The sequence below is a fragment of the Salvia miltiorrhiza genome, chromosome 2 (assembly GCF_028751815.1).
Source record: "Salvia miltiorrhiza cultivar Shanhuang (shh) chromosome 2, IMPLAD_Smil_shh, whole genome shotgun sequence".
Classification (NCBI taxonomy): Eukaryota; Viridiplantae; Streptophyta; class Magnoliopsida; order Lamiales; family Lamiaceae; genus Salvia; species Salvia miltiorrhiza.
The window spans coordinates 37802164-37825138 of NC_080388.1; the positions used below are offsets into that span (position 1 = coordinate 37802164).

Genomic DNA, 22975 nt, shown 5'->3' on the forward strand with positions numbered 1-22975 from the left:
ACCATAAACTGGATTCATTTATAAAAATTTTTGCATTTACTAGTTTTAATCATAATTAAAAGAGCGGGCTACTACACAGACGCTATTTTCTCCCACTTGTTCTTTCATTTCTTTTGTTGTTTCCTCACCAAGCTTTCGGAACAATTGAATCCTCTTATAATCATCCAAGAGTACAGGTAAGAATTTTTATAGTCAAGTATTCTATTCACAATAGAAATTAGAGAAAACAATAATTCTCTTATCTACTCTGTTTGTTTTGTTTCGAAAGTGGGGGCTGGAAGGATAGGCTTCATATTCATATTTTATCTTAATTTCTCTATGCTTTCAATTAGAGACTGATTAGAATTTAGTGATAGGATGAAAACAATCAAAGCTAGATAAAACCCCCAATTATCGATTCCCTCAAGAACCCTAGAATTCCATCTTCTTAATTTCCATCAATTGGCTGCGTATATATATTTATATGTTTGTGAGGGAATCATTGAAATTTATTTGAGTTTTTATTTGCAAGAAATCATAATTTTCTAATAGTTTAGTTTCAATGGATGTGGGAATTCTTGATATAAGATAGCTACATGTTTGATGCTTGTGTAACTGTACTCTTTGAGTTGTAAAATGAGATCATACGATAGTAATTGGGGGATATCAAGCATGCTACTATATGTTGATGTGTTAAACATGAATTAAGTTTAAGCTAAAGCATGCTAATGTGTATTAGGATGATGTATTTGAGATCCTATAGCTTTTATTTGAGAAAAATATGAGTGATATGTCAATGAGCATTGCTGTCAGTTTTCGGGTTGGACAGAACAGTATGTTTCGGGGTACTTTTGATGATGTTTTCGTAGTCCAAATAACTTGAAATTTTTATTGTAATAACTTCATCATGTGTAGTCGTTCTCTGCAAAATTTCAGCTAAATCCGAGACCATTAGATATGCTAACTTATTTTCTGAAATGTACTGCGCGAAGCAGCGAAGTTCGGTGGCAGATTTTGCCTTTTGTGATATAACTTCTCATACACTTAATGTATTGTATTTTTGTAACTTTCTAATAAAAATAGACTTTGAGAGATTTCTAAAAATGTAAAGCTTGTATTTTTCTTTAAAGAGGTTGATTTTATATGATATTTCAAAGTTGAGATTCATATATAAATACATGTTTGAGATTTCTTACTTGGGATAGTTATGAATAGAATTATGCTAAGTGATTGATGTTTTAGTTATTAATTGTAAGCTAATCTATATAGAATGGATTAGTCTACTCTTAAGTTTTTTTCAACTTGAGATATCCCAAGAGATATGATGTTATTGTTTGCTTTTAGTTAGTGAAGTCCATATAAGTAGATTACTTAGATTAGAGGAAGCAACCCTAAAGTTTCAAGAGATATAAGTTTCAATTAGAAATTCTTTTCTATTTATTTCTTGTCTATCTATACAATCTTACCTTGGGAACCTCATTATAATGAAGGTTCGAGTGGCTTTATAAAGTAAACAAGCAAGGATCTCTACTTCATTAAGCATACCAGGTGGGCATTACTTTTACTATACGTATATAGAGATCCCCTGCGTGTCGCAGGCCTCTTATACGAATGAATGCATGAGATGATTTAACTGTTAATTTCAGTTTTATATATATATCAAACGAGTTTAATGCTACCTTTGAACAAGTTATTTCGTTACAAATCTTTGAACTGGAAAATATTACAACTGTTGTCTTGCCATAAATGTTTAAATTTTAGTATGATATCTATCTGATGTGGCTTTGCCAGTTATGTAATCGAATTCGGGTCTTGAGCAGTTGATAGCTATCCTGCCAGGGCTAGTGTACACCAGTGACCGTGAGTCATCTAGCGGGTTGGCCGGTCAAGTGACCGTGAGAGGTGGCCACCTCTCCGGCACAAAGTTCCAGATATGATAGATTACAAGAGAACTTAGTCTGCAGACGAACTTTAAGAATCACAAATGAACTTAGTAAGCTTGGGCCTTTTTAGCGAAAAACTCCCTTGCTGTACTGTTTATGATGGCATGACAATTTACAGTTTTGAAGCATGTATTTTTATACTTAGGCATACGTGCCCACTGAGTACTTTTGTACTCAGCCCTGCATATATTTCTAAATGTGCAGGTTGAGTAGCTGCCGATGGTGATGAGGTGACGAGCGGGACTCTTTTGTCTTATTATGTATTAATGAACTCTAGGGATACATGTCTTCATACATGTGATCAGAACCTTATTCCGCTGCGTACTCAGAAGTTTTATGTTATTTTGGCTAAGTCGGAATTATCCGAACTTACTAGTTATTTGAGTCTATACGACTAAACCTCCGTTATATTATAAATATCTCTTTTGTTAACAATGATGAAATGCGATCCTTCCTTGTTCGATTATTCCCCTTTCTACCCCGTTTCTAATCTTCCTCCATTAGTCACGGTTTCCCCGGCTTAATTATCCTTAATTAGGGTCGGTCGTGACAACTTCCTACTCCACGGCCAGATGATTAGTCTGACAAACACTCTGGGCTAATGCTTCAAGGTGCACAACAAACCCATCAATCCACTCTGAATTGGATTTTCACTTAGCACGCCCTGATACTCTCGTGTCCAATCAACATAGTTGCTAAGGACTTTGGAGACAGAACCTTTGGTCTGAACTCCCTCTTGGCTTTCTGGGTGCCAAGGTAACCGAACTGTTTAGTTTGCTCGTACTAAACAACAACCACTCGGCTTAACTGGTGTCAAGGAACCTTCTGTTTAGTTTCTTGGTACTAAACAACCACTCAAACACACTTTTCTCTTGGTTGAAAAGGGTTTGGACTCTTCCAACTAAGACTACTGAGAACAGGCTCTCAAGTAATCCATCTTAGGCTTAAGATAAAACAAGAGGTGCCGAGTTTACTAAGAGAGTTTAGGTAATCAGCTAGACTGATTTTACAACGTTGAATTACTCTCTTCTTCGATTCGAAATCTATCTATCTATGAAAATACTAGCTCTCAAATTTGACAGAGCTTCAGCGTATGTCTTCGAATCGGTGAAAATTGCTGGCGTTCCTCAAGCTCTATTTATAGGCGAAGTCTTGAATAGATCCGTTGGAGAGATGGTCTTCAGAATTTCTGCCGTTGTGAGAGGATGTAGGTTCTTGGGTTGAGGTAGCAATGTTCAGATACTCATTTTGAAAAATATTTGAAATGTCTTGTCCTTGGAGTATGGTACTGTTTTTGCATCTTTACACGAAAATGGAGGCTCTAGTACTTGCAAGGACGATCTTCAAATCTTCGGCAATTAATGCTGTTGTACTTGAGCATTTAATGCGGCGTGTCTGATACTCTTCACTTCAGTCAGATGCAGAATATTGACGGGTGCTTGATTCAAGCTTCAGTTCAATGCTGATACTGCATTGCAAGAATATCTTCGACTGATGACTGATGTCTTTCAGTAGGCGCGTTCTTCAGTGATCCTTTGCAAGAGGCTTCAGTCAGTGTTGGGAACCCCATGGAATATCGTGTCTTGTTTTGATGATACCAAAATCTTTAGGTTTAATTTGTAATAGACTAGAACATTTTGAACTCAAGTGTTAGAGTTCGTTTTTAGTTTAGTTTGTGGTTCTGAAGACTGAAGAACGAAGGACTGAAGACTGAAGAGTGAAGACTGAAGTTACCAACTAAAGTATCAGTTCTGAACTGATTACTTAATGCGTGCTCCGTGGACTCAGCGAACTGATACTAAAGACAAGTATCCGTTAAACATTCTTCCTCGGACTGAACTTCCAACGTTCAAAGGAAGCCACGTGCTCACATAGTACAGCCGCATTAAATGCAGAGATCTCAGGACCATCCCTCTCTGCAGAGGTCATTCCTATTTGGTGGCTACTTTATTAGAGACGTCGCATCTCCTGCCCATAAAGATAGCCGTTCCCACCAAACAAGGAACCTCGAAGATTGAAGCCTCAGCCTAAATTCAAAAAGCTCTCCAACGAAAGAAATCTTGAAGACGTTCTCCACCAACGGATCTATTCAGGATCTCTCCTATAAGTAGCGCTCGAGGATCACTTCAATCTTCACCGATTCAACGCTTAAGCTGAAGCTCTGCCAAAATTGCTACTCAGCTCAAAGCTTAACCTCCCCAAAGCTTGAATCGAAGAAGAGAATTCCAAAGCAAAAAATCAGTCACTGCTGACTACACACATTCTCTTAGACCTTAGGCAAACCTCTGTTTACCCAGAAGCCTAGGTCAAACTTGCTCCAAAGAACTTGTTCTTTGAAGTATAGTTGGCAAGTTTTTCAAACCTCCTTTCGAGAGAAAGAAATAGAGTGTTTGAGTGGTAAAGGAGTTCATGAAGGTACTCTGACTCCCGTGAGATCCTAGTGCAAGGTCGTGCTAGGAGTGAGAAATCCGACATGAGTGAAGTGTGGGTACTGAAGAGTGGAATCTTCAGTGGAACGATTGTGTGCACCCGGCAAGCACACAGTTCGGTTTACAGTGCACCAGTTAAGCACTTGCGGAGTGGATTGTTGGTCTGATCAATCGATCGTGGATGTAGGAAAGTGTTTTCCGAACCACGTAAAAGTCTTTGTGTTATTTACAGCTTTCAGTTTTTATATACTTACTTGTATTCTTACTTTTGATAAACTGAATACTAAATAACTGCAAAGAGAAACCTAAGACTAACAACGTGCTCAACCGAGACTATTACGAAACAAAGTTATTTTCGCTGCGTATGATATCAGTCTGACTGATCTATCATCTGATAGTCAGGAAGATTTATATCATCTCTGTTTTAGCAAACTCGGCTGAAGTCCTTACGTGCATACTGAAGAGTTTTCAGTATCAGTCGTCAACCCTGTTTGGTCAAAACTCATTTAAGTTAACAGGTGTCATAGTTTGCGTGTAAAGTTTCATTTTGATCTCTATCTTGAGATCCCTCTGTTTTTAGAGGAAAGAAAAATAGCCCGTAGGTGTATTCACCCCTCCCCATACACCTATTCGAGACCCTCCGGACCTAACAGTCAGGCTGTCTTCAGTCTTCAGTCTTCAATCAACAGACCTTTAGTCATTGTAGCTTCAGTCACGACTTGAGGCCAAAAACACTTGAGTGTATAAGAGAGAAATAAACAAGAGAAGCTTTACAAAAGGTTTTGGTATCATCAAAACTAGGACATGATATTTCATTTATTTTCCAACAGTAAATCCAAGTCCATGGCCTATTTCGGACCCATGGACTTAATAAATAGGCCATGGACTTAATCTCGTTTAATTAAGGAGCCCAAACATTTGGGTTACAAGTGAGCAAAATAACTGAAGTCGAATGACCAAATCAATTATAATCGAAATACTAAAATATGGTTTGATTTTTTTGATTTTGATCAGTCTGTTTTATTTTTTCAAAAAAAATTGATTTTTGAGTTCAGTTTGGTTTGATTTCTTTAAAAATAAAACAAAATCTAAAATTGAATTAAATTTATATTATATTATATATACATAATAAAGGTATACTTATATATATAATTTGCATATATATATATATATATATATATATAGGGCAAGTTAAATGGAGAATTATTATATATTTCATTTTGAACAAGTCTATACATGTTACGAACAGATCAACATCACAAACTAACAGACGTATTTAGTAAAAAAATAGAAAAACTCGCCACCAACAGGATTCGAACCCAAGGCAAATTGCTGTTCATGCGGTACATTGATTTGTTCGTAAAAATTGTAGATTTGTTCGTTTTTGTTTCACGAATTCTCTATTCTCTAAATATTTAGCATTCTCTGTTTAACCTTTCTCTTTCTCTCTCTCTCTATATATATATATATAAAGAAAATGTACTATAACGTATGTGGCGTCGTATAATTACTCCATCCCAATTTTTCCTCAATTCTCATTCAGTCTTATTTATTTATAAATCATTAATTAATTTTCACACAAACTATTAGATAATCACACAAATTTGTAGATAAATTTTATACCATTAAATAATCATACAAATCTATAGATAAATCCTACATATTCATTTGATTATCAGAAACATCAATATTCCCTTTTACGATATTTGATAATCTGAGGATTTTTTTTTTCTCATCATCCTTTGTTAACAATTTTACAATATAATGGTGCACAAAAAGATAAATTTATATCATTAGCTCCAATTATAGATGATGACACCACAATAGTGCATTATCGTGGTGGCTTGATAGATATGAATGAAGATGATGAAGAAGAAGAGAAAGATACATCAATCAGTGAGAAATAAAAGAACAATAATGATTATAGAGACATGAATGATTAGAGTTATGATTATTTGTGTGTGTGCCAATTGATTTATTAATTGAATTAAATATTTTGTGTATACAATTATTAAATTTTAAATCTTATTCATTGCAGATGGTTATAATACAATAGCAACTCCCTGTTTGGCTCTTCAAACAATCTCTTATTGTGTTTTTCTAAGAATGACTTCTTCGTTTTCGAAAGAGCTTTTTGTGGCCGCCTATTTCTTCCCAATTGGAGTTCTATAGAGGACGTTATCTACGGAGACTGCCTGAAACTAATTTCCTGCGAAAAACTAACTCCAGCCCTGATCTTTTGGAATGCATCCCGCTTAATCTCCGACATCGGATGGACGACGATCTTCACAGATTCCTTGCAGAAAACACCAGTCAATGGGCGCCGCTTAGGTCTCACAGAAACCTAATTCTCTATAATATGAAACTACGTGATACATGAATTCTATGTCGAGAGCTGATATTTATTTATAATTATAAATATAGGATATGGGTCTGACTTATGAGTTGAGCTATTTTGTCCTACTGGGCTCATGAGACTTTGGGCTCGTCCAGGGATTAAATACAAGGAATAAACATGAGTCTTAAATAAATTAATTCTTATGATCAGCCAAGATTTGGCGTCCGCCAAGATTATGTCACTTTCCTTTTATGGCAATGGTCCCACCATCCTCTTTAATATTTTATCCTTACTAACACTCTTTATTTACAAAAAACCCACTCAAAATTCAATCTTAACCACACATCTCATAAAGTGGTGGGACCCTTTCTCCACAACATCAAAATCATCACCAATTTTATTAAATCCCGTGCCCAAGCAATTTTACATAATTTTGGCGGACGGAGGGAGTAATTGATTACACTAGAGAATCAATATTGACTTATCCTTTTATTGTCGATGATGAGTCTGGGGCTTGTATTTAGTCTTATCAAACTTCAGTATTTAAAATATGGTTAATTGCCTGTAAATCCATAACGTATACACGGAATTGATTTTTGCACCTAATTTAAAAAATCCGCTTCTAAATACATAACCTTTCCTTTTTGTCTGGTTTTTGTCCGATGACCGGTTTTTTTTCACGCCGGCGCCGGAATTGACTATGTGGCAGCCGGAATTAACACTGTGGCAGCCGGAAATTGACACCTAAGCTTATCATTGACATGTGGAAAAAAAATAATAAAAAAAAATACACATCATCATCTTCCCCAATCTCCCCCACCCCCAAACCCTAATCTCCCCTCCCCCACCCACCGCCGCCACCCTCAGCCGCCGGCGCCCACCGCCCCCCTCCCCTTTCCCACCTCGGCACCCCCTCCCCCTCCCCACCTCGCTGCCTCCCTCCCCTTCCCCACCTCGGCGCCCCTCCTCTTCCTCACCTCGACAGCGCGGCGGACGAGCTCCAGGGCTCGGCGGCGACGTCAGCCTAAACACAATCTCAAATTTCTTTTCAGACATCCCCAAGAATCAAGTACACACCAAGAACACACGCAGAAAGAAAGTGCAGCGACATTAAAGAACGCGGCGGTGTGCAGAATTAAAGAACGCGGCGGCGGCGGGACGATTTAACAGATATTCCAGGGCTTTTCTCCCCCGCGGCGACTATTTAACAGAAGTTGCCGAATCCACCGGAAATTTTAGGGCGGCGGCGCGGCGATTTAACAAATAGAAACTAGGGGTCTTCTCCCTGCGACTGTCGCCGCTATCAGCCACGGCCGCCGCCTCGTCATCCCTTCTCTCCTCGCCTCTGCTCTCTCTCCTCTCTCATCTCCCAACGCACACACACAGACGGGCAGCGGGTGGGGGGAGGGGAGGAAGGGGGAAGAAGATGGTGTCACGATGGGGATTTTGTTTTTTTTTTGTTTTTTTTTTATTCCACATGTCATAAATTAGCTTAGATGTCAATTTTCGGCTGCCACATAGTTAATTTCGGCGCCGGCGTGAAAAAAAACCGGTCATCGGACAAAAACCAGACAAAAATGAAAGGTTATGTATTTAGAAGCGAAATTTTTAAATTAGGTGCAAAAACCAATTCCGTGTATACATTATGGATTTACAGGCAATTAACCCTTTAAAATATCCAACATCCATTAATTAATTAATGCTTCTGACAACATATATTAATTAATTTCTTATTAATCTTAAGTAGTACCACTCAACCTTATTATTGCACCTGAACTTAATCAACTTGCAGGGTTTAGTGCAATAAACATTTTGAGCTCCTTAAGGGGATGTCATCATCCTATACCGGATACGATCACCTAATACAGATTACCAAATATCATTTATAAATTACCATCACTCAAGATACAGAGTAGTCAAGTTAATATGTAACTCTCACCCATAATAAACCAAAGTGATACATAAATTTATATATATACCTTAAATCTTATTAGGATTTAGGTCCCGTTAAGTCACCGAGATCTTGATTTTTCACTTAGGTCAGATAAAAGAATACATCTCACTGTGATCGTATCAATACGTTTACACGTACCAGTATAGACAAGTAGCTAAGACAAACTACTTTCATCTATAATGGAGCCTAAACCAACAACTCGTCCTAGAGTCGTCTCGGCGATGATAAATTTTATATCTCATAAGGTTATTCCAACTATATGATCTTCTGTGATCTACAACACACTATATAATCTACTTATATAAAGATAGTTGGACATACATATACAATTATGGACAATTCGGATACGAGATAAGATAGTGAACTTAGGAATAATTGTATACAAACATAAACGTTCTTGCTTCCAGTATACAAGTCGAACATGACGTTCTATAGGTCGGGGCGCTTAATTATCCTCGCATCATCCATAGGATCAAATGGAGGCATCAGTCTCGCCTATTACGGTGGACTTAAGTATAATAGTATTTTTTTTACTAATGTTGTTGGATTTAATTGTAGTGCATTAAATCCCTTTGGAATGGTTAGCGTGATCTATTCAAGATATTTAGAAATCCAATTCAATTGGAAACTCACAATAGAGACAGTGAAGCATGCATGCTTTCAAGAATTCAAGGTAGAATGCATTTTTTGTTTAAGTTGAATTAAGCTTCACATTTGCTTTATTGTTTCCAAATGTATTTTATTTTGTTGTTTAAACATAAGCATTTCATATGGGATGAGGCGATCGAGGAAGATGTCTACAGGGTGTGGTTACAGGATGCCGCAGAGAGGTACATAAATTACATATATAACATCAAGCAAAGAAGAGACGATTCAGAAAAAGCAAGGCCCCCTTCTATTTACAAGGGTGAGTGTCACGCTTGGCTTGCCTATTGGGACTCTAATGAAGTCAAAGTCAAAGCCAAATAAGTGAAAGTGAAGAATTGTGGGACGTCTGAGCCTGAAGGTCTCGGATCTGGACAAGTGAAGCACAAGTGAGGCTCCAAGCTTATTTTCCATTATGATGATGAATTGGTATGTTGAAATTGTATTCCTTATTGTTTTGTTTTCATTAACATGTATATTAATAATATTCATATATATATATTATATGTTTAAAAGGGTAAACATAAAGGAGTTGACTCGACTCAGTTCCTTTTCGATACTTATTCTATCCTTCATGTGTTTAAGGATGATACTTATTAGGGATGTCAATCGGGCCAACCCACTCGGTTTCGGGCCAACCCATTCGGTTTCGGATTATTTTCGATTCGGGCTAGTCGATTTTTTTTTATTTTTCAGGCTAAAAATTTTCGACCCTAACCCACTCAGTTTCGGGCTAGCCCGTTCGGGCCCACAAATTTATGATTTTTTATATCTATAATTTTTTTGTATGGATAATCATATTATTGTAATAAAAATATGTCGTGCTTTTTAAATCAAAACATTTCGCCTTATTTTAGATACAAAAATTAGTATTATTTTAATGTAAATTTACATCATATCTAATTTTAACTTTGTTTTCGATAAAAATTGTATATAGATATAACATAAATCACTATCTTTCTTTGTCTTTTATATCATAAATATTTATTATTAATCGTTAGAAAAAATCAAATCATATTATACAAGCATCAAAATGTTATTATCAAATTAAATAGTAAAGTATTAAAGTTTTGAAATAAGTTATTAAGAAAGTGTTCGGTTAATCGGGTCAACCCACTCGGTTTTTGGGCCAACCCTATCGGGCTCGGGCTATTTTCGGTTCGGGCCATTCGGGCTAAATTTTTTTCGAGCTAAAAATTTTCAGCCCTAACCCACATTTTTTATCGGTCTATTCGGGTCGACCCGTCGGTTTCGGGCTTTTTTGACATCCCTAATACTTATCCTAACGAAAGATCTAGAATTATTAGGGTACATAGTCATGTAGTCTTTATTTAAGTACTTTAATATTTAAATATTAATCACAATATATATATATATATATATCATTGTAGGAGAAGGTGTGGGAAATAGTTGCTCGGTGAGCCAATCTGTAGATTGTGAGTTTGATCCATTAGAGGTCGATATGACCAAGTTGTACATGAAGGTTGTAGGAAGAGGATGCTTGGAGTTGGTGGACTTGCAGCCAACTTTAGGAGTGAGGATTCAAGTGGAACATCACACTTCTACGACCCTTCTATCGATCCACAATGCCTCGCGAAGATGGAACAATAGTTTCAGGAGGCCGAGAGACAGACAAATGCCTTCATGGCTCGATTTGAGGCTCAACAAGAGGCCATAGATTGAGAGATAAGCGACAACAACTGACTGAGACCGTGCAACCTCAACTAGCAGCGCAACAATGCATAATCGAGTTGATTATGTCGAGAATTCCACAGCTTTCACCACCTCCACCTTCTCGATGTGAGTGTTATGTTATTTGAATACTTGTTTGTTTGTTTGTTTGTTGTATTATGGTTTTATGAAATTTGGATACTTGAATACTTGTTTGATGATTTTTAAAATTGTATTGTATGATGTTGATATGGTGTTTTGTTGTATTGATGGATTGTGATAGTGGCTATTATGAAAGCGGGTTGTCGATAACTGGATAAATTGAAATTACATTTTTTTTTCTAAAAAATACCAATGTAATAGAGTCTGTTGATAAGATTGTCAATCTTCGCCGAAGAAATAGCAATGAAAAAGTGTTCGTAGGTAAAGGGCGACAATGATATCTGTCGACCACGTCGTCCAGAGTTGAATACAATGCCAGCGACGTGAATGAACCACCGACAAAAATTTTTTCAATACTGTCGACGGTAAATCACCGACGGAAGACAATTTTTATATATATATACAACGTTAATTGTTTCTAAAAGTTAATAAGCTGCAAAATAAATTAGAATCGGGAAAAATTAGTTAATTCATGAAAAATGATGAATGAGATCATCTGTCACATAATTTATTATGTTTCATTCCTAGTCTCATTATTTTATATTTTTTTAATATAAAAATAAATAATATTATTATATAATGAACCTTAATTAATGGAGTATTAAGTAAAAAAAATTAAAAATTATATAATGTAACTTTGAATTAATTGACCCCGATAATAATTATTAATTCAAATAAATATAAAACATAATTAGTTGAGTGAACCCTAATTAAGAATCTTAAAATTATACTAAAATATACTCCCTCCGTCCCCCAAATAACTTAATCTCTTCCTTTTTGAGTCGTTCCCAAAAAAACTTCTTATCTATTTTGGAACACTACCTCTCCACTAGTAATACAATTTATTCTTATTTTTCATCTTTTCACCACTCTCAATACTTATTAATATAACATCTTTTCAAAACTTATAATACACTCAACAATTTTATCTTAAAACACATGTCTTTCCCTCCTAGGAACTTATTTGGGGGACGGAGGGAGTAATAAATTAAAATTAAAGAAATAAATAAAATAAAATTAATAATGTGTAAGTTGGACTTTGCATAGATAGCCGTTTTGTTGAAAAAAGAAAAAGGAAAACAAAAGGGCATTTTTTATTTTAAAGTTACTCCCTCCGTTCCGCTTTAAATGACCCAAAAAAATTGGGCACGAAGACTAAGAAATGTGTGATAAAGGTGTAAAGTGGTGGTGGGAAGGCATCATGAAGGTGCTTAGAGGATACGAACCGTGTAAAGTAGTGTTAAATGCCCAATTTTATTTCTAAATTTGGGTTGGATTATTTGAAGTGGGACAACCCAAAATAAAAATTGAGTAATTTGAAGTGGGACAGATGTAGTACTTGAAGAGGGAAGAACAAGGTAACTTTAAGAGGCAAAATTTGATCTATTCAATATAGAGAGTAGAAATCAATAGTTGTCCATCAACTTAGTTTCTATAAATTATAGTCAATTTCTAGGATTTTGTATAAAACTATTCCTCCGCCAAATTTAAATCTCCTGCAACTCATTTCTAATTTCTCTCTATCTTCATCACTCTTTTTCTCGTTTATTCTGAAAATCTTTCCATCATTCTTTGAAAATCCAACGACGCTGTCGTCATCACATGAGCCAAATCATCATCTTTCCCCATTCACCGCTATCGACGACTGACGCATTCATCTAACCTGTGAAAACACTATCTTCCTCTTCAGAAGAAAATGAAGAAAAAGAAGAAAGTGGAAATTTAGTTCCAGATGAACAAATTAAGAAAATGAAAATAACAAAGATTCAGGTGAAGCATTTAGTTAGATATGACTAAGATCTGTGAGATTTTGTATTATTTTGATCATTTGATTAGAATTTTGTTCATGAATTATGGTTGGAACAAGTTAAAGGCGCAGAGTTTTTTTGTTGGAACAAAATGATACGAATGAGTTCATTTGTACCATTTGTGCCATGAGTTGGCGCGACAAATCTTAGCATAAATGATGTGAATAGGTTCAGGAGTATCATTTGTTCCAATATTTGTCTCTCCAACACTTGGCACGAATGATACGAATGGACACCCATTCATACCATCCGTTGGAAGTGTAGCATGCAACATTTGGCGCAAATGGCGTAGCTTGCATAGACAGAGACTTATTAGGGTGAAAATGATCAACTATCCGGATTGAATTGGGATGACAAAGAGGCGAATGACAACATTCTCAAGATCAATGAGGCAAGGATGATAATTGAAATAAGCCATTGGGCATTCCTTGAGGTGATCAAGAAGAAAATAACAATCCCAAGAAATATGATGTTTATTGGAACAAATGGTACGACTGAGTTCTTTCGTATCATTTGTGCCAAGGACTGGTACAAATAACCCCCGTTTGTACTTAATTTCAAATACAGTTGAAAAATAAGTATTCAAAATATAACTGAACGAAATATCATGACTAAATTAAAAAAAAATTGAGTATTTTAATGGAAACACAAAAAATAATTGATTAACAAATGTTTGAACAGAGAAGATGACCGACAAAAATAAATACAGAGAAGAGAACAAAGGGAAATGAATCCATGTCATGAGAACCACATTGCCAAATTTAAATGGAGAACATGACCGAAAAAATAAATACAGAGAAAAGAACAAAGACGAATAAGCATGTGATATAATGAACACCGCATTTATTGGAAAATCACTTTTACTGCCGCCGGATAAAATAGCTGAGAGAGAAAAAAATAATCTCAAATAAAAAGAGAGAGAGAGAGAGAGAGAGCGGGAGACTGAAAGGTAATAGAAAAAAAAAAGAGAAAATAGAAAGGACACAACATTGAGAGAGAGGGAGAGAAAAGTTGTAATATAAAGTTGGGTAGTAGTAGTAAGTGAGTATTCCATCTATTTAATGTAAAACTAGCACGACCATCTGTGCGATGCACGGCGAAATCGAAAACGTAATTAAACAGAAAAAATATAATAAATACAAAATATGGTTTAAAAATAAATTACTCAATAAAATTTCGAATTTAAAAATGTAATTTTCAATTATGTATAAAGTGTAATGATAATTAAAATTATTAAATTATTTTAAAGTATTTGATAATGAAAATTACACATTACACATTATTATTATAGAGTATTTCTCATAATAATAATAAATAAATATTTCCATACACAAACATAAATAAAAAGTTGTAAAATTTTAACAAAGAGAAAGAAAATAAAATATTTTAATAACCTATTCATTTTTTATAATTTTTATATCATCTTAAAGATCTTATGACGAACTTAAACTTAAGATGCACATTGAATATTTTTTTTTATAAATTAAATTTGACAATGTTTAGAATAGAATTAAAATTATAAAAAGAAAAGAGAAAAAAAAATAGTAAAAAAAATTGACGGGAGAAGAAAGAGAAAAAATAGAGAGAAAAAATGAAGCGAGAAAACTCCTTTTTTATATATTATAAAATAAAAACTCAAAAGAAAAGAGTAATAAAATGTTTTACATAATTTTCATGATTTCACAAAGTATTTTATGCAAATAACAAAAAAGTGATAAACTAACTTCCTTTATAAAATAAGAGAGAGAAAGAAATTACTTTTAAAAAATTTAATTTGAATATATTTTTATTTTAAATTTATTTTTTATATATTATAAATCAAATTAAAGCTATTGTCATGATATTTAATTTGATACGCGTATTGAGTTTTTTTATTAACCAAATTGTATAAATTTTAGAAAAACAAAAATTCTAAAAGTAAAAAAAAAAATTAAAGAAAAGGAAACAAAAATTGAAAACACGCAAAGAAAAAAAAGAAAAAAGAAAAATAGAGAGAGATGGCGGCTAGGTATTTAAATAGGGAGAAAATATTAATGGGCTAAATAGATAGAATAATGAGAGAGAGAAAATTTAGCGGTAAAAAGTTATCGTTGTCATGATCTTTTATATAATATATAAATTAATTTAAAAATTTAAAATTAAACTGATGAACAAGTAACTATTAATATTCACTATCTAAATATTTCACACCATTAACTCTAATTTTAATACCGTTACCAAAAAAAAAAAAAAAAAACTTTAGTTTGAATATCATTACCAACCCTTTATTAGTAACGGATTGCACAAATGAAATACCTTTGAATAGAGGACACAATAATCTTCGTGTATATATATATCTTCGTAAAAAAATAATCTTCGTATATATATATAAAATCTTATCGCAACCTGTATATCCCACATGCGTACCTGTATGATTTTCACATGATCATATATGCCATATATGTCACATAATTTTCCATTCAATTTACAATTCGTAAAGGCTACTCACTGAGAAGCCTAATCTTCATCAGTCATCAATATTCCAATCGCATGGAAAAAATTTAGTACTATTATATCATTTTCTCTTTCTGTAAAAGTAAGATCAAAATTCGCCTAAAAAAAAAGTAAGATCAAAATTGCCGATTTTAAACCTTATCCTGAATATAAATCTATATCATAAACACGATAAATTTTATAAAAAATATTGCAATATAGTCCAATATAATTCCCTCTGAATGAAAACATATAACGCTCGTAACAATATGAGATTCGATAGAAGTCCACACCATTCTGGTATTTACAAGTCTCCAAACATATATATGCATGTCAAAAGAAGAAACAAAAACAACATCAAGAATAGAAAAAAGATAAAAGAATAACACAGACAGCAACATAAAATTTACACGATCGAATAGATTGATTAAAGTAAACATCAAAGTTTTTCATGATGAATCTTACAAAGGGCTTAAGAAAATTTGCAAACGCTGCAAAACATGAGAGAGAGAAGAGCGAGAAATATGAGGGCAAAATGTTGGTAGATTTAAAGGAAGAACGCAGCTTCATTAGCTTACCTGCTGCATGCATTTACATCTCTGCATGCCTTCTACCACATCTACTCCTGTTCCAAAAAAACACCAACATCAATTTAATTTCCATATATATATGCTATTTTCTTCGAGATATTTACAATCGTTACCCGTGGATATGCACGACATATCTCGACTCAAGCGCAGCTGGAATTTGTGCCCATGTACAAGATGAATAAGTAATTCATCAACATATATATCAAACTTTATATATACTAGACAAATTATTTTATATGTATGTATATTAATACACACACTCACACCAGCTATATATCACCAGATCCATGATTTCTTACTATACATCAAGCTGGACTACTTTTAGAAAGATATATGAAATTTAACATGTAGACAAGGCCAATATTGCGTTTCCTTGCACCCAAACATACATCCACACACACACACACAATATATATAACATCGATTTTTCCATATATATATGCAAGAATATCTAAAGTCTAAACATGAGATCCTCTGCTGCCAACCCGTGTTTCATCTTCTATTCTCGTATCATCTATAACCACCGCGTTTACAATTACCATTTGTTAACATCAGTAAAATACCAATCATCAAAGAAACTAGGATTAATCAATTAATCCACATCAAACCAGAATTCAAAATCACCCTTTATAATCTAGAAAAGCCATGTACTTCATCATCCTTCCATAAAGTTAGTCCTACAAAAAATTAATTATACTTCTCTTTTAATTAATTAATTTATTATTTGTTGAGATGTACTGTATGACCTTTTTCTTTGACACACGCTCCTACTTAATAATTCTTGAAATCAATTACCTATCATTTTAGATGAGTCGTAAAAATAGAAAAATGTGTGTTATTTTCAAGTACTTACATTCGATCCACATATACATTCTCAACTCAAGATGAAGAATCAAGAAACTAGTAGTCCTATATTTGTGGGAAGAAAAGAAAACACACGTGCTGAAATTGAAAATGGGCATTTTCTCAGCAGAAGCAGACAAAAACCTTTATTTAATGTTGTTTGTGAGGTTGACTGTAGGCAGTCAAGCATAGTACAATCTATACATCAATTTACTGTCAGAATTTTTTTACAAGTTAGCTGCTACTGATAAACTGATAACTCAGGCTTCATATTAAGATCACAGATATTGTCCCCTTAATTAAATTCTGATGGAAACCCTTCAACAAAAAAGTAATTATAAACTTCAATTTTTGTTTTTGTTTTCTTCAGAAAAATGCAAATTTATGAGTAAGAAGTTGATCAGAGAGACAACGCATTAGGGTTTATGCTCTTGTTTCTTCTTTTTATAATTTAAACAGCTAAAATCTTGATTTAGTATCATTAATTAATTTCCCTTAACTATTTATATCTGCCACACAGACAGGAAACTTGTCAGCCTTAATAGTTATAAAATGGTTCAAGTTCCCTTACTTTTATTAAAGTAGCTAAAAATTTGTTTCTTTCCTTGATCTCTTTTAGACGAAGAGAGACATTCTCTCAAAAATCAAACTAAATAATAATAGTAGTTGATTACTCTCTACTTTTCTATGTTCCTTGTATAAAATGCAGGTTCGTTTTGTTTGTCTCAGACGAAAATATGATCATGTATTGATCATATGATATGTAGTGAATTTTTTATATGCTTAAGTGATACAAAAATTAAATATGTCATGTATATATTGTTCTCCATCCCTAAACTATTTTTCTTTATATTTATATATGTTGACATAAGTGAAAATTGTAAACTCAAATAAAAAAAGGTAAAGAAATAAAGCCAAAATAAAATAGCAAGACAGCATAAAAATTAATTATACTTGTGTACAATATTACATAAAGAGACCACTGCTTAATCAATTATAAATTTTGCCCTAATATAAAAATTATACATGATATTAAATCGTTTCAATAATATCACAAACTTTTAACTTGTAGAAACTTTAATTGAACTTGCAAAATAGAACAACTGAAATGATTTGTTATGCAATTATCCTTTGCTTCAACCTCTATATACTAACTTCAAAATATAGTACGGTTGGAATGCACTTCATAATCCGAAATAGAGTGTCGGGATTTGCTATAACAAGATTTAAATAATCAACCTAAAAGTCTAAGCTAAATGTGTATACCCCAAGCTAGTAGGCTAGCTAATTGAATTCCTATATCATCGATTAATATGTACCCACTTTTCCATCGATTTTCTACTCCTAGTAAACTAGTAGTATTATATGAGGCACCTTCAAATAGATTGTGTGCATGAAGAGCTTAATAATTACTGTAGTATAAATAAGGATGAAATAGAAAAAATATCATAATTGTACTTTCAAATTTTGAAATGGGACACTTATTAAGGAGCAAGAAAAATATTAAAATAGGAAACTTAATAAAAAATGGAGTAAGTATATAAATATATCATAAGACGATACTCCCTTCGTCCCACAAAGCTTGAGCAACTTCTTTTCGGCACGGGTTTTCAGAAGTTGGTATTTTGTGTGTTAAGTGTGGTAGGTGAAAAAATGAAAAGGTGAATAAAAAGTAAATATTTTGCCATATAAGGAAAGTGCTCAAGCTTCACGGGACAACCCGAATGGAGTAATTATCTTCAGAAGGATGTGGTTCTATATATGCACATAGATATAAGGATGGGCATACATACTCCTATATAAGAGCCCTAATTGAATTCAAAAATTATTTATGACATATATAAAGTTACATATAATCAAATTATATTTCTTACATACCCAAAATCACAAAATCAAAAGTCATATTCCAGCATTGGATTCTCTGACACAGATGGGAAGTAGAAGAAAATGGAATAAATTCGAGAAATTGAAGAATCATACCAACTGTTATTTTTAATACATACTCGTACTTAATTAGTCTTTTGTAAGATAGAAGTGCATGCACATAATTGGGATCATCTAATTTGATTTTCTATTTCACTTTAAATATGATAATAATTAATAAAAACTAAACATTTGAAGCCCATGTCCTTTGTTGCATTATTATCAAATTGGCATTGATTAAATTTGAAGGAAAAAAATTAATAAAAACTAAACATTCGGACAAAATTGCATCATTGTGATGTCCCACAAAATCTTAGCAGACAGAAGGCGATCTAGTAAAGATATATGCAAAGGACATTTAATTATTTAAAAACCAATTTTTCTAGAATGCACCCACAACAATTTATTGTTGCACTAACAAAAATAATGTAATTAGTGGGAAACTAATGCTAATGGCGCTTTCATTAGCATACACCAAAACAATTAAAAAAATAATTTCCAGTTTATCGTATATATAATTACAATGATTAGATATCACATCAGATGCCAATATTATCCCACCACCAATTCCGGTCCTCTTAATCCAAGGGAGAAATTAAAGTAATATATCTTCAATTTCAAAATATGGGATTTTAATTGGTTTCAGATGTCGAAATTATTGAAAATGAAATCAATCAGCCAAGTGCTAAGTAATTATTTGATATTTTCATATTCAGATAATTCTAAGATTAATATATATATATGATTGAATAGTTTTGATTAAATCTAAATATTAATTATTTTGATAATCCAAATATGTGCTGTTTACTTGTGCTGGAGCTACTTAACTCAACTGAAAGTCAACTTATAAAGTACTCCCTCACATTCAAATTACAAGTCTTCCTAAACTTTTACACACATATTAATAACTAAAAAGTTATCTAAATGAACCTTAATTGATGATAATCAATGACAATTTAGAAATCAATTTACTTTGATTAGTTAATGAAAGAGTTGAATAGATAGGGGCAAATTTGGTTTGAAACCCCAAAACGACTTATAAAATGAAGATAATTGAAAAATCTAACGACTTGTAAAATGAACGGAAGGGGGCTAAACTTATCTTAAGAAGGTTGGGTTGCTTAAATTGAAATTAGGATGCTTTAATTTAGAATTATAAAATGTTAGATTGTATTTTTCAACAACGTTTTGGATCAAATATTTAGATAACTAAACTTATAAAATGTAACTAACGACGAAAATATTATAACTATAATGAGTAAAATGTAACCAAAGAAACCCCTTCTCAAGAAAGCTAATAAAATTGTGTGCGTGTGTTGGACTAGTGGTATAGGAGGTTAATACCCAAGACCTTAGATCTTGGGTTCGAGTCCTCCGTCGCGCGGTATTTGAATTTATTTATTTATTTATGTAATTTATAAAAATAAAAAAAAGAAAGCTAATAAACTTATACCATTATATTTTTGGAGAAAATGATGATCGCCAAACACTTTATACTTGAGTAATGCTAAACAACCACATTGTGGTCACCCACAATTTACCTAAATAAAAAATAATTTAATTTATTTAACTTATTTTTAAAAATAAAAATAAGATTTAGTTATTTTATCATATTCTCTACATTGTAGTTAATTTTCTGCAATTTTTTGGTAACTTTTTTTATTTTTATTAAAAAATAAATTAAAAAGTGCAAAAAAAAAATAAGTACAATGTAGAGAATATAATAAAATAACTAAATCCTATTTTTATTTTAAAAAATAAATTAAATAAATCAAGATTTTTCTTATTATATTAGTGTATGGATGACCACAATGTGGCTGCATAGATTTATTGTATGGAAAAACATCTTGTTAATCGTTTTAAATACACCATCTAAATTATAACTGAAAAAGATGAACCTCTCTAATATATATACTCAAAACAAATTAAAACTTTTAATTTCGTAAAACAAGAAAAACACACATATTCAAACACAACTGGGATATAATGGGTTGATTTGAAAGTATACAAAACACACACACACACACTCATGATATGATTGAATTCTGATATTATAGAGAGAGAGGTTCAACAAAATAATTGAATATTTTGTCGAATTCTAAGCATAAACAATCAAAAAAGCCATCCCCCACCCTCCAAAAACTCATATGAAATATCAATGGGGAATCCGAAAAAGATGATGCCCATTAAAATGGAAGGCTGACATGCAATAGAGAAGTACATATTGGGCTCAGATCAATTGCTTTTTTTGTCTAGAAAAAAAATATAGCTTCACAAAAAGGAAATATACCACCATCAGTCTACCTTAATTCACTAAAAAAGGGTACATTTTTTGTAGACAAATTAAGAATATTTAATGTCACCATTTTTAGTATATTCACTACTGATAATCAGTAACGATAGTAAATGTTTTTTTTTTAGAACCAGTAACGATACTAATGTTAGAATAAGTGTAAAAAGATATTCGGGATTCTTCTAATATGTGACAAATAGAAGTAGTGAATCTGGAAGTGAAGGAAAGGATAATGGGAGTATCTGCGAAACTATAATAAATTTATGTACAAATAACACTGTAGATTCAAACTGGGAGGAAATTTTTGGATCAAAAGTCAAAAATTTTGAACTCCCAATTTTATTTGGGCTGGAAAATTAGGGTTTACGGAGGGCAACGGATCACGTCTCCTATCCCACAAAATTAGTACTTTAATTGAACTGATCTCTAATTAATCACTATATATATACTTGCAAGAAACACTATACTTAATTAATCTCTCATCTTATTATTCTAATAGGTGATTATCTACTAATACGGTTCTCATCTACTGTTCTTCACCAGATTCCAGAATCAGAAAAATTCACAACAATTCTGAATAAACAAAAGTGCAACATGAAATCACAGCATGTAAAATGAAAAAGAGGGTTTCTAATTCAATGATATCCATGAAATCGTGTAAATAAAGCATTTGAATTTCAAGAAAAGAGAGAGAGAGAGAGAGAGAAATTTACCCATGTAAATGATGTTGGAAATAGAGATTCAAGAAAACGGCATTGATGAAGAGGAAGAAGAATTGGAATCATCATCGTTGTTTTTGGCGGGCTTCTTCTTCTTCTTGTAGGGAATCCCCCTCGCTTTAGCTTGACACTCCTTGACTTCCCTCAAGTAGATCCTAATGGCCCCCGAGGCGAACGGGTTGGTCTCGGGAGACCCCCCGTTCTCCTCGTAGGCCGCACGGAGCCGCCCGATTAGGGCATCGAGGCTGCCCCACGCCTGCCTTAACGGGCAGGTGCAGGGGGCGGGCGGCTCCGGCTGCCCGTAGAATATGCAGCCTTGGAGGTGCACCTTCGTCTTCCCGAACTGATCCAGGTAACGGAGGAAATCCAGCACGTGGTTGCTGTTGCACTCGGGCAGCGCCACCGGCGGCCGCTGGTTCCGGAGGAACTGCCCGAAGGTGTTCCAGTCCCGCCGCTTCTGCGACTCGTACCGGCTCGGAGTCGGGGGAGCGGCGGCGGATGGATCGCCGCCGCCGCCCCACGATGAACCGTCTGCGCCTCTGTCCATTCTAAATCAATAGACAACACACCATTCAAATTTTGTTGGGGAGAATTTTGCTTCTTGCTGTGACTAAATAAGGCAAGATTATTGGAATAATGAGAGAAACTCACATCATAGAGGCTTGAGTTGACATGCAATGGGCCACATGCAGTTGCTTTCTATCTATCTTTCTTTCTTTTTTTTTTTTTTTGAAAAAATCCTTCTTTTTCCTACAACAATTTTAAATTACTTTTATTTTATTTTATTTTATTTTTGAAGCGATTAAGCATTAAATGAGAGTCATATCCAATAATTAAACGGATGATGAGACGAGTGTTTAATTTTAAATCAAAGTCAGAGCGGAAGAAGAGTCACGTGTACTCTGTTAATCGAGTCACAAGTGTTCTACTTATTATATAATGATTCTTTTTTACAGCTAAACCCTACTTGATATAGCATTTGTTACATTTTCCTCTTTAAATTTTCATTTATCTACCATCCGATATACGGTGACGGACGCAGAAATTTGATTTCTGATGGAAAGAAATAATAAATAAAGTTTGTAAATCCAAATAAATGGAAAAAAGAACAATCATGCTCGCTATACATACATATAATATAAAACCAAATTACAAGTGATAAATAAAAATATAAGTTGTAACTATAAGGCTCTAACTATTAACCAG

General features: G+C 33.5%; 1 protein-coding gene and 1 long non-coding RNA gene across 7 annotated transcripts; one reads left to right on the forward strand and one right to left on the reverse strand.

Moving 5' to 3' along the window:
* The first annotated feature begins 76 nt into the window (after positions 1–76).
* LOC131012301 (uncharacterized) lies at positions 77–2365 on the forward strand. The gene is made up of 3 exons (XR_009097274.1): positions 77–176; positions 1470–1527; positions 2127–2365. It is a non-coding gene; the product is annotated as an uncharacterized LOC131012301 (long non-coding RNA).
* Positions 2366–12484: 10119 nt separating this feature from the next.
* On the reverse strand, positions 12485–22481 carry LOC131012306 (protein LIGHT-DEPENDENT SHORT HYPOCOTYLS 10-like). Of its 6 annotated transcripts, none has more exons than XR_009097282.1 (4): positions 21764–22412; positions 16105–16141; positions 15980–16026; positions 12485–12805 (listed from the first exon to the last, which is right to left on the reverse strand). XR_009097282.1 is itself a non-coding variant. In XM_057940236.1 (2 exons), exon 1 carries the CDS (start codon positions 22314–22316, stop codon positions 21792–21794), a length of 525 nt encoding a protein of 174 aa, XP_057796219.1. In that variant the 5' UTR covers positions 22317–22477; the 3' UTR covers positions 15798–16026; positions 21764–21791. The 6 variants fall into 6 exon arrangements, 1 of the variants encoding a protein (XP_057796219.1); XR_009097281.1 differs by lacking the exon at positions 12485–12805 and adding an exon at positions 15798–15892; XR_009097283.1 differs by lacking the exon at positions 16105–16141.
* Positions 22482–22975: the final 494 nt, after the last annotated feature.